Source organism: Panthera onca, chromosome D2 (genome assembly GCF_046562875.1).
Source record: "Panthera onca isolate mPanOnc1 chromosome D2, mPanOnc1 haplotype 2, whole genome shotgun sequence".
Taxonomy (NCBI): Eukaryota; Metazoa; Chordata; class Mammalia; order Carnivora; family Felidae; genus Panthera; species Panthera onca.
Window position 1 is genome coordinate 32,214,678 of NC_138349.1, and position 15,799 is coordinate 32,230,476.

The 15,799-nt window shown below is 49.6% G+C and overlaps 1 protein-coding gene across 1 annotated transcript in view; it reads left to right on the forward strand.

The window, feature by feature from the left end:
* Positions 1–15,799, forward strand: part of TLL2 (tolloid like 2) — a 122,753-nt gene that overhangs the window by 89,239 nt on the left and 17,715 nt on the right. Inside the window, exons 10-13 of the mRNA XM_078434684.2 lie at positions 2,426–2,528; positions 9,361–9,477; positions 10,507–10,652; positions 11,072–11,267. Of these exons, the coding sequence (XP_078290810.1) occupies positions 2,426–2,528; positions 9,361–9,477; positions 10,507–10,652; positions 11,072–11,267 (562 nt within the window). The remainder of the gene's footprint in view (positions 1–2,425; positions 2,529–9,360; positions 9,478–10,506; positions 10,653–11,071; positions 11,268–15,799) is intronic.

Consider the following 15,799-nt stretch of genomic DNA (forward strand, 5'->3'; position numbering starts at 1 on the left):
TGGTTTGTGGTGCACTAAGTATACACTCAGTAAGGCCTGATTCTTTAAAAGTGCCTTTATTGAGTGCCTATTATGTGTCAGACCTCATTATACACTCAGTATACAGTTTCTCATGCAGCCCCCTCGGTAACCAATGGTGTGCACGTTGTTTCGCAGATAAGGAAACTAAAGATCTAAATGGGCAAGTATTTTCCCAAGATCCCAGAGCTAGTGAGTGATAGAGCTGAGGTATCCAGATCTTCCTGATTCTAAAAACACCTGCCCTGCAGTCACTATGAAAGGGAGAGGGGGGAGTCCCAAGGAGGGAAAGGCCATGTCCATTTTGGCAGTCAGAGAGGGACTCCGGGAGGAGGCAGAAAGCCCTGAGCTGGGCCTGGGGAAGGTTCCATTAGCATGGATATGCCAACGCACATTGGGAAATGAGGTCCCATAGGATGGACTCTGGGGTCTCTGGAAGGTAAGCAGAGAGGTTAATTTATGAGATGAGGGCATGGGGAGCTACTGAAGTTTTCTGAGAGTAGGAGAGGTTTAATAAATATGAGATGCTAGTGCAGGATGGATCTAGAAGCCCTACTGTGAAGAATGGCTCAGGGCACGGCAGGGAGGAGTTCAGGAATCCTCTCCGCAGGTACAACACAGGCAGCGGTGTTGAAGGGGCAGTGAGACTGGCTTGCAGCAGGGGACACAGACAAGTTAAGGGAAGAACGTCTGTGGGCATAGGGGGTAAACAATAGGGCGAAGTGGAGATAAGCGCGAAGGGTTGCACCTGGCTGACCGGTGCCACTTAGGGACAGGGAAGCTGGAAGGGAAATGCCATTTTGAGGTGCTCTCACAGTCCCTGGGGAGCAGGGAGGAGAGGAGCCAGCTGAGGCCAGAGAGCGGGGAGAGGGCAGGTGTGGTGAAACCCAGAGACAGGAGGTTCAAAGCAGAGGGGCCACGGAGAACAGAGCCCATAAATAACAGTCCTTTCAATTTGGCTGGGAGGGCACCGGAACCTTTGACCTGCAGCCCTCCAGCCTAGGGGGTTTGCTTAGAGACAGAGGGACCTGGGGCTGTCTAAATGTGAAAGAAAGTGGCCGGTGGATGGGGAAGAGAGATGAACTGGCTAAGGATGAGGGCCCCGAATGGGCTAAGGCACAGGGTCAGTGCTGCAGCAGCCAGGGTGGGGCCCCAGTGAGCGAAAAGAGCTGAGAAATGATGGAGCAGGGACACTCTGAGCACAGCAGACATGGTGCGGACACCCTACATGGCAGGGCTTGATGGGGGTGAAGGGGGGGCACGCCTGAGCTCTGCTCTGGGCCATCTGTCAGGGACGCCCCAAGCTGGAAGGGTGGCAGGTTTGTGGGAACAGCACCTGTGTGCTGAGTCCACAGGGCCACTCAACTCCCTCCACTCTTTGTGGACGGGGGCATCCACTGAATGGGCTCACCATGTCCATGAAGAGCTGAAACCTCTTTCCTAGTCCATCTGAAGCCCCAGCTCCCTGGCCTTCACTCCTCCTCACCCCCCTGCCTCTTCATTCCAGACACACAAACCACAACCTGCTCTGATGTACAGTACCATTCCCCAGACGTCTCCTTGCCTTCATTCATGTCAGTCCCTCTCACCAAAACGCCCTCTTGTCCTGTCTCTGTCCGCTGGGCCCCTATTGCCCTTAGGTTAAATGCCACCTCTTCTGAGACGCCTTTTCCAGTATCACCAGCAGCATTTATGTCTCCCACCTTGGGGCTACAGAATTCCCTTTTCTGTCCATCCGTCTCTTTTCAACATTTTTTTCAAGAGTGCTCTAATTGGCCTGACGCATCTGTGCTCTCTGAGCTCCCTAAAGGCAAGAACCCTGTCTTGCTGATCTTTCTATCTCAATCAGCCAACACAGACAGGCACATAGTAGGTGTTCAGCTAACAACGGTGAGATGAATGAATGAACGAACGAACGAACAGACTAACTATAAGAAGGCTATTTGAGAGTGAGGTCATGGCCGAGGGGACACTGCTCACAGTGGTGCTCAGATGTACTCAGGCTAACCCCAGGCCCTTTGGAATGATTGATGATGTTATAAGATCTTTCCATATCTCAACTTCACTGACCCCTTACCTCCTTCTAAATCCCCAGTCTCAAGACATCCTGGCCCATCTTTTTAATGCATCCTGTTTTCTATAAACCACCTAGTGACTTCAAAAGCTCAAGCTATTCCCCAGACAGAACCAGAGGACCCATCTCCTCTGTTTACTCCCCATCCTGCTTACGGTTTATTATTTAATGTCACAAGGTTTCCTGTGAGTGTGTCCTCGTGAGGACATTCCTTCTGTGGTCTCAGAGCGCTGTATGCTAACGGGTAATGTGAGAACACTGGCATGCAAGATGTATCTTCAAAACTCCTCGGGCTCCACGGCCACAACTCACTTTTCCGGTAACTCTTTACAGATCGTCCTAACCTTCACCTCCATGGATTTGTTTAAAAGCCGCCTGTGCTGGTATGACTATGTGGAGGTCCGAGATGGTTACTGGAGAAAAGCCCCCCTGTTGGGTGAGTTGACTTTAGAAAGCCCTGGGAGAGGGGTGATCGGCTTGTTCTGTGGGACGCTGTTAATGTGCGGAGGGGCCCATCCTGACAGCAGTCACAGGAAGCTCTCAAGAGCCCGTGTCGTTGTAAAACTCTGAACACTCCACCTGGCAGCACGCGTTAAAAGCTTCTAGGACTGAGACCGCCCTTCAACCCGGCAGTTCTACTTCTTGGAATTTATCCTAAAGAACCAATGAAGGAAGTGTGCAAAGTTCTAGCGATGGGGATGTTCACTGGAGCGGGAAAAATGGAAAACAATTTAAATGTTCACCAGTAGGGGTTAGCTGAGGCACTGGCGACACATCTTTCCAGTGGAAAACTATCCAGCCACTAAAAATAAAGTTGGAGGTGACTACTTATTGATACAGAAAGGTGTTCGCTGTGCCTTGTTTCACAAAAAGGTGTTCCCAACTGGAAAATGCCGTTGGATTCCACTTTCATAAAAATACCTTCATATGTATATTTTGCAGGCTTTGCAAACTCAGATGCCCTTGGAAATAAGGCACACCTGAGTAAGATGGGGTCGGCATACTAAAATAAGGAGCGGTGGGGAGTGTGGCGGAGTGGACAGTGAATATCTTGACCCAGATTATTCAAAACAAAATTATTTAAAACATGTGTAGGTTGGATTCAACTGGAGGAAGCCATTTTGTGATCTACAGTATAAATATCAAGTGGAATTATAGGCGTAAATAAATAACAGTGGTTATTTCAGGATGATGGAGTATATTTTTAAAAATTTATTCTGTGTTCCTGGTTTAGCTATATTTTCTAATTTTTCTACAGTAAGCATGTATCCTTTCTGGGAGACGCACGGTGCATGAACTCATACGTGAAAAGGCAGCTTAGACCTTTCAGTGGGAGGCTGTGGGCAGGTGGCATAAGATGAAAGGTCAGTTCATTGAGGACTGGTTACAGAAGAGCAATGTCCCGTGGGTGACCCAGAAAGACGAGTGTATAGAGAGCCTATGGCATCGGTGTCCTGGGAATGGACAGAGGGACTCATCTCACTCAGAAATGACAGCCATGGTGGAGCCAGAGAGAGAAGCAGATTTGCAAGGAGCCGGATGGAAGGGTTTTGGCTGATAGTGGGGCTGTTCTCATTTTTAGAGCAGTCCCAGGTGAGCTTCCGGGTTGCCAAGGCTAAGCCCTCAGTGAGATCTTTGTCCCTGGCATATCCTCATGTGGGCAGAACAGCCACACTGGTTATGCTGTGAATGGCTGGCCTGGGCGTGAGCTGCTGTTGGGACAGCAGACCAGAGATGGAAACAGGAGGGAAGGGGGAGAGCTAAGTTGGGGAGTTAAACGGCCAGACCGAGTCTGACTTCACATCAGATTCCGGGTAGGTCGGAAGAGATGGGAGCAGAAGGTCTGAGGGGCCTGGCAGACACCAGGCTCTGTATGGCCACAAGGTCTCAGCCAGGCCAGCTTTCATTGGGAATAGCACACACGCCCCTTCTATCCAGAGGACCACGAGTTGAAATTTCCAGAGCTACAGATGGATAGGAAGTTGTGTCTACTCGTGCTGAAGAAAGCAGGCTCTGAGTAGGGGTACCAGGTTACCCCCATTAGGAGGAATCAGTCGGGGAGCGCACAGCCTAGGTAGGCAAGCCAACCATGGACACGAGCGTGTATATTGTAGGACAAATGGGTTTTGTCACCCGATGGCAGGGTGGAGGCTGCCTGTCCTGCACTCCTGCTTCCTCTCTATTGTGAGCAGATGCGGGGTATGCCAGCAGCCAGAAGGAGGCGTGGCTTTACAGGTAGCTCTGATTGGGTGTGGCGGGGGGTGTTGGGTGTGTGGGGGAGAGAGAGAGAGAGAGAGAGAGAGAGAGCAGGGCATTCTGGGTAGCAGAGGTTCCCGAACCTGGCTGAACATCAGCATCTGCTGGGCAGATTTCTGTGAATACAGATCCCTGGGAAACTACCGAGTCAGAATCCCCATGTGTTGGGTCAGGAAATGCTCCTGCTTCCCTGTAAGTGTATGTGCGTGTGTATGTGTGTGTGTATGTGCGTGTGTATGTGCGTGTGCACTTGTTTAATACAGCACACATAGAGAAGGGACTGCAAGGGGGACGGTGTTTACCTCTGAGAAAGGAAGCCCGGAAATGGTTTGGTTTGTATACTTCTGGATTGTTCTACATCTTTTACAAGAATGCACTCGGGTAGAATTTTATAATTAAGATAATTCAAGGGGCTGTGTGGGAGGATTTGGGATGACAACATGGAATCACAGACCCCTTAACCTGGCAGGGATCTTAGAGTCCCTTATCCCACACCTTCACCAGGAGAGCACACGCTCCACGAGTGTGGACCAACTTGCTAAGTCCACACAGCCGGCTAGCAGATGAGATCAGACCAGAACTCAGATGCCCTGGTCCTGGGGAGTGGGGACTGGGGACTGCTGAATCTGAGAAGGGTATCCCCGTAGGACCGTCAGATAAAATGCATGATTCATTGTTTATATGAAATTCAAATTTAACTGGCTTTCCTCTACTTTTGTTTGCGAAATCTGGCAACCCTAAACCCTGCCAGGAACGCAGTAGACTCGGAGGGCTCAGGAGAAGGAAGCTCTCAGTTACTGAAGTTCCCTAGAGAGGGCTGAGACACGTTCCTGAGACTGGGCACTCGCAGACGAATTTCCAGTGATTTCGTTTTCTTGAACTTGAAACAAGAATTTTCTCACTACAGATCCTGGCTACACTTTCATTGATTAGATGGGCTTTTTGCCACTCTTTGTTGTCGGTGATGGTTTGTTTTGTTTGGGTTATTTTGGGGGCTCATATTTTACACACTTTCGCAGTGTGTGTGTGTGTGTGTGTGTGTGAGTGCCACAGCCAAGGCATGGCCCGGTGCCTGTAACCATCATTCTTCGTTTGCGGGAATTCTCCTCTGCCAACTATTTGGCCTGCTCTGATGTTTCCGAATGCAGCCGTTAGTGCACTTCTGTGTTTGGAACAAGTGCATTGTGTGGGCCGAACTGGTCCCTGGGAGGGGTCAGTGCCATGAAATCTGCTGGGAGGAGGCAGGTCAATGCCCCTTTGGCAGGAGGGAGAGCGGATTAGGGCGGATTGTGAAAGTATGCATCTTGCTCTGAAAAACTGTGCGTTGCATATTTTCCCAGGGCAGTGTGTGAAAACCCAGGCATAATGGATGCATAACTTTTTATGAATGAACCCTTTATGACTCCCCGTGGAGCCCACTTGTAGTGTCCTCATCTGCATTTCCTCTTCTTGATATCCTTATTAAACTCCTCCTCCAAAGCCGGGAACCAGATTCCGCTGAGGAATTTGACACCTTTTCTGAGTCCAGTTTCTCCCCAGCCTGTTAGTTTTCTTGGAAAGGGGCTGTTTGGGTCCCACTTTTTCACAAAGTGATTAAAGAGAAATGTAAGTAGAATGAGAGCATGTCATGGCCAGTTAGAGCTATCAAATTGAGTTTTCAGTTTCAGGGGTTACTTATGAGATTGCACCTGAAGTGGGGAGGAACGTGGCCGCAGAGAGAATTTACCCAGTGATTTTAAATACTGTCCTGCTAATTGGATTCCCCTGCCTTATTTCTGCAGGAGGAATTACTCTGACAATGCACTTTTGTATGCAGAACTGTCTTTGAGTATTCTGTACCACCTCACTGCACACAAAAGCCCTTTTTCCCCCTTTCCCTGAAGTGGGGAGGGAGGTTCAGAAAGGCCAGGCTGGCCAATCAGTGTCGCGTGGCCCTACCACCGGGGCTCCCTGGGCAGGGGCAGCCTCTCAAGTGAGCAGAAATGACAGCGTGAGTCAAACAGCCAAGCCCGGCGTCACCACAGACTTGCTTTATGGTTGGAGGCTTTGATCTATCATTTCTAGGTGTCCGTGTCTAACCTGGGAATGATGTTTACATTCCCAGAGAGCAGATTTCATGTCTGTTTACCCAAAAGTGTACAGTGTTCAGAATCACACCCTAACCGATAAGTTCCTCTTGATGATGGTGGCAGTGGTGATGAAGAAGATGAAATTGATGATGAAGGTCAAGGGCTCAGATTGCCAAGGTTCAGATCCTGCTTCACTTGCAACTTTGAGTATAACTCAAATTGAATGTAACTCGACTCAAATTCTTCAACCCTCAGTTTGCCCATATATGAGATGAATAATAAACAGTCCCTAATTCAGAGGGTAGGGGGAAGCAGTTAGATCATCCACGCAAAGCGCTGGGGAGAGGGTCATGCTCAGTAAAATGGGGCTTTCATCGGGACCGTTATGGCGAAGATAAGAATATTAAGGAAATGGGCAGGGGACAAAGTAAAGGGTTCTAGGTGAGAATTACAAGGTGATTTGGGGAGAGAAGTTACTTAGGAATATTTGTAACTTACCCAACCAAGCCTGGCTTTGCCAAAGCAGTGATTCCAACCCCCTCCAGAGTAGTGAGTGAGTAGACCCAGATTGTCCTGTGGCCCAGCCGTGGGTGGTTCATCTCATCCAGTTACGTTCTTAGGCAGCAAGGCAGACATGGGAAGTTCTTCTCTTTTTTGGAAACAGTCCTCAGTGGCTGTGACAGCTGGGGTTTTAAAAGGAGAAATTTGGACTTGAAAGTCAGTTTGGTCAAGAAGGAATTCCTTTTGTGATCCCATATTGTTTAACTGCTGTTCAGCAGCTCTGTCTCCTCACTGGTAAGCAGTACTTACTTGCCCATGCTTATGTGTTGTTTTCCAAGAATTAATTGACACTAATTGGCCATGCCAGAGTAACCATTACTGAAAATTTATAGGCTTCTGATGGGGTTTTCCTTGCCAAATTCTTGGCAGAAGTCTCAGCTCATCTCACTTGATATTAAGCTCATCAAATCCAAAAAGCTGCAGGTGGCCAGAATCGGAAGGAAGCAGAAGGAGATTAGCAACTTCTACCCCATGTCTCCCCAAAGAACGTGTCCACAGTTGGCCATCAAGAAACGTCCATCGTAGCCTTTATTCCTCCCTCAACCTCACTCCCCCATTTCTCAGAAGGGCAAAGCAGAATTATAACTTCAAGTGGTTGATGCAGTGCTTCGTATGGTGCTGGCAGTAAGGGAGCGCCCGCTAAATATCTGTTGAATAGACATAAAAAATATCGAGATATCAGTCGCATACTATATGATTCACCATTTAAAGTGTACAGGTCAATGAGTTTTAGTATGCTCACAGAGTTGTGCAACCAACCATCACCGTAATCAAGTGTAGAACATTTTTATCACCCAAAAGAAAACCCATACTCATTAACAGGCACGGCCTCCCATTTCCCCCATATCAGATGGATTTTTGAGCGACCTACGCAGTCGGTGCTTGAGAGAACCATGGCTTCCAGTCCAAATAGACCTTGACTGGTCTGTGTTGTGAACTGATCAGTACAACCCAGCCCATGTCACACCCTGTTCCCATCCCCACCCTTGCCATGGCTGCCATCTTTACACGACATTGGGAATTATAGGGCCAAAGATTACTGTACATTGGGAAGTCATGGCCTTCCGCCTCTTCGATCCAAGTATCTGACTCATACCCAAGTGTCAGAGAAATACACATATATTTGTATTTTTCAATAGCAGAATTTCAACGGCAATTATGAGCCCCTCTCTATCAGGTAGGGGAAATTAATTTTGGTCAGTTTGTGTTCTCTTCCCCTGAGGTGGGGGTGCCAGTAAGGGGTGTATACATGTGCCACGGCACGGTGGCGGGGGGGGGGCATGCGTATTGCCATCTCAGTTGGCATCGCTGAGCGTCCTCATGCCTGTCTGGTCTCCGGTCCTCTATCTGAGCAAAGAATCCTCAGTGGCTGCTGTGCCTCCTTCTTGTCTCAATTCTAGGCCAGTTCAGATTGGTGCCAAGTCCATGTCTCCCTAGAAGACATTCAGTGGGTGATGTCCTATGGCTCCCCACATCCTCTGGACTATGGGAAGTTCACTTCCATATCCCTTTGCCTGAAGAACTCTGCATGCCTGTCTCCTGGCCTAATGTCTGGATGAGCCATGTACACACTCCCGTTCTGACCCCCGGTGGGGCATGGGGATCAAAGATCTTGTCGCCCTTCCAGGCTCTGCCCAGGGACTGGGGGCGCAGTCCTGTCCTTCTCCCAGACCCTCAAACCCACTTGAGGTCTCTATCATCCTTTTCCATCAAGGATCTTAGCTCAAGGTGGGACAGGGCACAGGGTCCTTCCAAAGCATCCCTTGTGCCCTCTCTAACCCTCTCCTCCCTAGTTCCCTCACTCATCTATTTTAGGAATCTTTCTAAGACTACCAGGATGGAAACATGTGCTCTTACACATCGTGTGTTCTCCCAAGTCTTAGTAATTGTGACTGGGCTTGGGAAGTTCAAAAGCCAAGAAGATTTGATTTTTTTTTTTTTTTTTTTTTTTGTCATGTGTTCTCTGGCATCTCTTCTCTGGGGCGAGGAAAGCAGAATGTCTTCCTAAAGGCATGCTCTGCCCCCAAAGAAGGGCCATATATGCAGTGGGAGACACCAGGGGAGGAAAGGCTCATCACTGTCTCGGACCATTATCCGCCACACCTTCAGCACCTGGGCGGGACCCCCCTGGCAGAGGAGGGGTGCCTGAGCTACACTCCGGGAACTTGGATTGATTGGAGTCTGGCATTCTCTTGAAGTCAGCCTGAAGGGGGACGCACAGGCCGGGTGACTGCTTCCTTCCATCTGTGACTCCTGCATGTGCTGCAGGAGAATCGTCACAGCTAGGGTTACCGCTCACCTTGAGGACGTTTGGAGAAACGTGTCTGTAAGGAGCTGCTTCCCGCCCTGCCGGCGGCCTGACCGGTCTTCTCCACTTCCCAGGCAGGTTTTGTGGTGACAGGGCCCCGGAGCCCCTCACCTCCACGGACAGCCGGCTCTGGGTGGAGTTCCGGAGCAGCAGCAGCACCTTGGGCAAGGGTTTCTTCGCGGTGTACGAAGGTTTGTTCACGGCAGGGGGGCTCTCGTTCCACCTCTGACCTTCCCACGCGGCCCGCTGTCCCTCTTGCACCCACGCACGCGTGGCAGCCGCCAGAGCCGTGGGGGGTAGGGACAACCACCGCAGGGGCCGGGCTGAGGATCCCCAGGTCCGCAGCTGTGCTCACGTCACGACAGGTGTCGTCCACCTGTTACCACCCGCTGGACTCCACTCCAGTGGGGCTGGGGAGCGTGTCCCTGGTGTAGAGCCCTGGGGAAATGAAAGCAGCCTCTGAATAGCTGTGTGAGCCCGAGAAAAGAACCTGACCTCTCTGGGCCTCTGTTTCATTTATGAAAAGAAGACTTTGGACAATATCAGGGTATTTACAAGGACACTTTTTGAAAGGGCCTTTGAGGCCACCCTGGTGATCGAGTTGTGGGAACACATAGGTCTGGGCTCTAGGCGGCTGCCACCAGCGCATTTCTGCTTCAGTTTGTCCCACCTACTGGGTAAATTGTAATTTTGCAGACACCAAAATTTTGTTTTTATAAAAGAAATAATGTGTGTGTGTGTGTGTATATGTGTGTGTGCGCGCGCGCGTGCGCGTGCACGCACGCGTGCAGGTGCGGGTCCCTCCGCACCAGCAGTCCTCTGCTCTCTACATTAGAATCCCTTGGGGAGTTCAAACATCACAGCTGCCTGGAGCACCCACCTCCCCCCCGCCCCCAGACACAGTTGCATCAGAATTTCTGGGGACATGGCCCCTGCTTCCACAGCTCAAAAAATGTCCCGGGTGATTTTGATGCACAGAAAAGGTAGAGGCACAGAAAAGGTTTGATGCACAGAAAAGGCAAGGTTATTTTCTTTATATGAAAAAAATTCAGAGTTGCAAACGAACGAAATCGTGCCTTTCCGGAGGCACAGTCTTGGTTGGCTGGAAATGAAAATGTTGCCAAGTGGAGCCACCTAGTGGTGATAAGTGGCCATGAATTTCCTTCCTAAAGGTCTGACCAAGGACCCCATTCCTTCTCTTCCCGATTCTCTTTCTAAAGCTACGTGTGGGGGAGATATTAACAAAGACGCTGGTCAGATTCAATCTCCCAACTACCCGGATGACTACAGACCTTCCAAGGAATGTGTCTGGAGGATTACGGTTTCGGAAGGGTTTCACGTGGGGCTTACCTTCCAAGCTTTTGAGGTGAGTACTGCTCAGGGTTTCTTCCCCAGGAGGAAGTAAACATAAACTTCTGCCAGACACTCTGTGCTCTATAAAGACGGGTTTCCATTTTTTTTTGGTTGAAAACGGGAACCTAAGTCCGTTTCAAGCTCACGGTGCATTGTACCTGGGCATTTGATATCAAAATCTTTGCAGGCTTTGAAATTGTCTCCACCGCCTTTCTGATGGCTGCCTGGGTAGAAGGGGGGGAAGTAAAAGTCTAGGAGGGGATCCCAGGATGTTTTGTAGAATCGCTCTTCCCTACTTATCTCTTAGTCTGCACAATTTGGTCCACCCTAGACTAGATTTTTGAGAGTGCTATTTCAGTTCCCTTCTTACATAAAAAACCTTAAAGCCAGACCATCCGTCACCTTTCACATTGCCTCTGTTTCTCTGTTTAGATTGAAAGGCATGACAGCTGTGCATATGACTACCTGGAAATCCGCGACGGCCCCACGGAAGAGAGTGCCCTGATTGGCCATTTCTGTGGCTACGAGAAGCCGGAAGATGTGAAATCGAGCTCCAACAGAATGTGGATGAAGTTTGTGTCCGATGGCTCTATCAATAAAGCGGGCTTTGCAGCCAATTTTTTCAAGGGTATGAATTAGCAGTTTGTTTCCATTTTTAGTCACAGGAAGAGGTATTGCCCCCCTGGCCTAAGAATCATAAAACCCATATGGAACCTTAGCGTCAAACAAGGCTCCCTGCCGGGAGAAGGCGGTGACCCATAGTGGAGCTGCCTCTAACAAAGTCCGCCACGGACTCAGGAGCAGGAGCAGCCTTGGCGTCGAAATTAGATTTAGTAAGTTTACAAGGTCAACTTAGTGAACCTTAGGGAATGAGCATTGATAAGAATAAATATTTGTGCAGTCAGTCTCATTAACTGAGCACCTACTGTGTGTCAGGAACTGTGCAAGGTACTTGGTTTACAGGATGTCATTGAATAACCCTTTGAGTTGGGTTTGGATCACGTTTGGTTAGAGTCGAGAAGGGTTGCTTGGGTCACTCAGTTAAGTGGTTGATCAAGAATCCAAGCGCAGTCTGACCCCTAAGCCCCAACTCTTTCTGCAGCATTGTTTTACATTCCCCGGTGTGGGCCAGAGAGGCAGCCTCGGTCTTCAGCAGCCGAGGCACCACCCCCAGCCTACAAGTCTACCCTCAAGTGGGTCAGGGTGGGGCGGACAGTGAGGGGGTGGTGCTCAGGGAACAGACCTCCATGGCTGCGTTGCAGTCTTCATGAAAGCAGACCCAGAATGCCATGGGAAGACCGGCATTCCTGGCCCCAGCAGAATGGGCTTCTCAGGACTCCTTCGTGTGGGCAGGTCTTCCTTCTCTGCTCTCGGGGACCTCCTGGAAGCCCCTCAGACCACACTCTCAAAGGGAAGCATGGATACTCCCCAGCACATTGTGATCGGGCACCTGGTAGCACACCAGCAGCCACTGAATGGTGTTATCTAATCCACACCTGAGATCCCTTGATGCGTGGCACTATTCACATCCAGTAGGAAGCTGCTTTCCTCTCCTTCCCTCCTCTCCAAGGACTCCTGGCTGTGCCAATCCAGAAATTCCGGTCCCTCTCTTACTCCCACTCTCTCCATCTGCCCCCTCTTTAGCCCTTTCTCCCAGATTCTGTATAAGTGGAGGGGTGTCAGAAAAACCCATTTCAAGCCGTGCACCCCTGAGCAGGCAGCTCTTTGTCCTTTATTGAGAGTTCAGTTTTGTTCTCTGTCAAACAAGGGGAAGAAATCTGCCCGTTTTACCTAACCAGTGGTGAAGCCCCAACAAAATGATAGCTGTCGAGAGACTCCACAGGCTGGAAAGTGCCGCACAGATATGTGGGATTCTTTTTCTTTTGTCTTGAGGCATCTGCGAGAGCAAAACCCAAGCAGAAACAGAACAAGAATCATAATGCTTTCAATAATGGGAGGAAAAATTTAATCAATTCTTTCCCAAGCAAAAAACCCAGGCCACAGCAGGTATAATTCAAACTCAGCTCAAGCTTGTGGTTGAGATGCCTGGAAATTCAGTCTGTACCCAACCTGGCCCGGACTGCGTGTGACTTAGCAGCAGCAACGTTTGCTGGGTGGCCTTAAGCAAGTTACACAACCTCTCTGAACCCCAGATCTTCCACTTCTACAGATGTGTTGTTGCAGAGCTGACAGGGGAAAATGTAACAGTGTAAGCAAATGCACGTGGTATAATGTTTAGACCCATGCGCTGCCTTTGCTAAAGAAGGAGTCTTTGAAGTGGTTATTTTTGTCTCTGGCAAAAATGACATGACAGTTTCTTCTTGCCAGGTATCATTTTCTTGCTGCTGCTGTAACAAATTCCTGCAAACTCGGTGGCCTAAAACAACACGAGCTTGTCATCTGGTAGTTCTGGAGGTTGGATTTCCTTGCCTCTTCCTGCATTTCTTGGTTCAGGTGCCCCTCCACCTTCGAGCCAGCACTGGCCACTTGGGTCTTTCCCCTGCTGTACCGCAGACCTCTGCTTCCACTGTCACATCTCTTTTTCTGACCCTGATCTCCTCCCTCTTTCGGTAATAAGACCCGTGTGGCTACAGTGGGCCCACTCAGATAACCCAGGATAACCTCCTATTTCAAGATCCTTAATTTAATCACACTCCCAAAGCCCTTTCTGCCAAGTAAGGTAACAGATTCACAGGTTCCAGGGACTGGGACGTGGACAGCTTCGGGAGGCCTTAGTTTGCTTACCCCATGTCACAAATGATTACGAGGCTTTATTCTACCTCTGTCCTTCTCCTCCTCTGACTTTCACCCTGAGCTCTGTAAGTTGGGTGCTGGGGAGTCGGAAACCCACGACCCACCCACACCTCATTCCTGGTTCGGTGAGGCATGTTTTTGAGAGGACCAGCTAAAGCTGGAGTGTAGGGTTACCAGATTTACCAAAAATGGGGGGGGGATGCCCAGTTAAATCTGAATATAAGATAAAGAACGATCCTTTAGTATAAGCATGTCCCAAACATTGCATACCTTGCTGAGAAATGGTAAGAAATGTTCATCTTAAATTCAAAGGTAGTTGAGCATCCTGTGTTTTTTTTGTGGCAACCCTCCTGAGATGCCAATCAACGCAGTGGAAAGGAGTGCTTCCTTCTGTGATGCTGCACTGGTTTGTGGGGGACCGAGCTGGCTCGCTCTCAGTACCCACGATAACCAGCTCCATTTGCTGGTTAGAAGATCCCATCTTCTTCTTCTTCCGCAGTTAGCCATCATTCAGCAGCCATCAAGCCATGTGTCAGGTGCTGTGCTGGGGGCTGGGGACACAGGAAGGCACAGTCATCCTCAGGAGCTCAAGGTGGTGAAAGAGAACTGCAGGCAAATGGGTGATGACACTGACCATGGACGTGTGGACCCGGGAGGCCCCCAGCCTGGGGGCAGGGCCACATTGCCCCGCCTCACACTTCAAGGGCATTTCACTTCTCAGCTCGCAAACATCTTTTTTAGATGCCCAGGAAGATGTTTACTGAGGCCCGTCTACACTGACTTAATGCACAGGCCCGGCTTGATGTCTTCTTGATGTCAGTAGACTTGACTCTGAACCTGAAAACGGGCAGGAGCATTGCTGGAAACCTCAGAACACTTCTTGGAGGGGAAAGAAAAGAGGTCTACTGAGTATGCTAGAAACTGCATGAGATATCTCACTTCGTCTTCAGAACAACCCCTTGGTAGGCATTATTTTTACCCCCATTTTTAAATTGAGGAAACGGAAATTCCAAACTGGCGGAGCCAGAACAGACCCCGGATCTCTGTAGGGTCCCCAGTGCATTCTTCCCACTACAAAGACCTGCCAGTCTCAGGCAAGGGAAAGTCAGGGGGCTTGAATTTCTCATTCGTGTTTGTGACTTGATTCTGACACCTGTAGCCTTTCTGCCCCCTTAATACCATGGGAATATGGGGAAAGGGGCCTTGGATTTAGTGTCCGAGGTTCGGCTTTTCATCCCGCCCTCATTCCTTATTAGGTAGGTGTCTGCTCTCAGGCAGGTCAGTTTTCCTTTCTGAGACTGGATCGTACCTGCTTTGTTTTCCACTATATTCCCAGCGCCTGGCCCACACTCAGCTCAGTAAATACTCACTGGGCAGGGAATGAATAGATGAAAGAATAATGAGGCTCAGATTCCTCATTTGTGGATTGAGCTTCCTGCTGCTTTCCCTGCTTACTTTTCGGGGTTCCCAGGAGAAAGAATGAGGTGAGACCGCAGTCTAGAGCAGTGCTGTCCAACAGAAAAAGAGGGCAAGTCACAAAAGTGAGCCACATATGTAATCTTAAACTATCTAGTAGCAACCTCGTCCCTCACCCTGCCCCCCCCCAAAAGAAACAGGTGGAATTATTTGAATATATTTTATTTAACCCAATATATCAGTTTTATAATCATTTACCATCACATGCAATACTATCATTTTAATATGTAATTTATATACACAAAGTTAACGAAACATTTTAGGGTTTTTTTTCATACTAAGTCTTGGGAATCTGGCATCTTTTACACTCACGGCACACCTGAATTTGGACTAGCTACATTTCAAGTGTTCGATAGCCACACAGGCTGGTGGCGACCACATCGGTCAGTGCAGGTCTGGAGACTGGACAGCCCAGCCTTTTTCCAGAGAAGCCATCAGTAGAGTGTCCTGGGAACACACAGCACCCAGTGCGTGTGTCAGGACTCCTCCACCGAAAGAAACTGGAAGACTAACTACAAAGTCCACCCAGAGGAGTTGGACCAAGCCGAAGAAGCTCTTGCCTTGGTGCCAGTTGGCACGAGCCTCTGCCCAGAGCCCAGTTGGCGCATGGCACTGACCAGGGTGCCAGTTGGCCTTTGCATCCCTCTCTCGGTGCCAGATGGCAGTCCTCTCCGAGCCCGCTGGCCTGGCAGCAGGCAGAGCTCATCTCCGCTTACTTTGGGAGATGGCAGCAGCATTTGAAGGTTGGCAGAGCCATTTTGGTCCCATACTCCTCACATAAAGAATATGATTCCCACCTTGATCCCCATACTCCTCTGTCCCAGTGCCAATGGACCACCATGGGATGTCGATGAGGCAGACTGGTTTCCTTCAGGTGCTTCTTCAAAAGCTTAAGGAGGTGCCCTGACTCCTCTTTCCTCAACTCTCTCT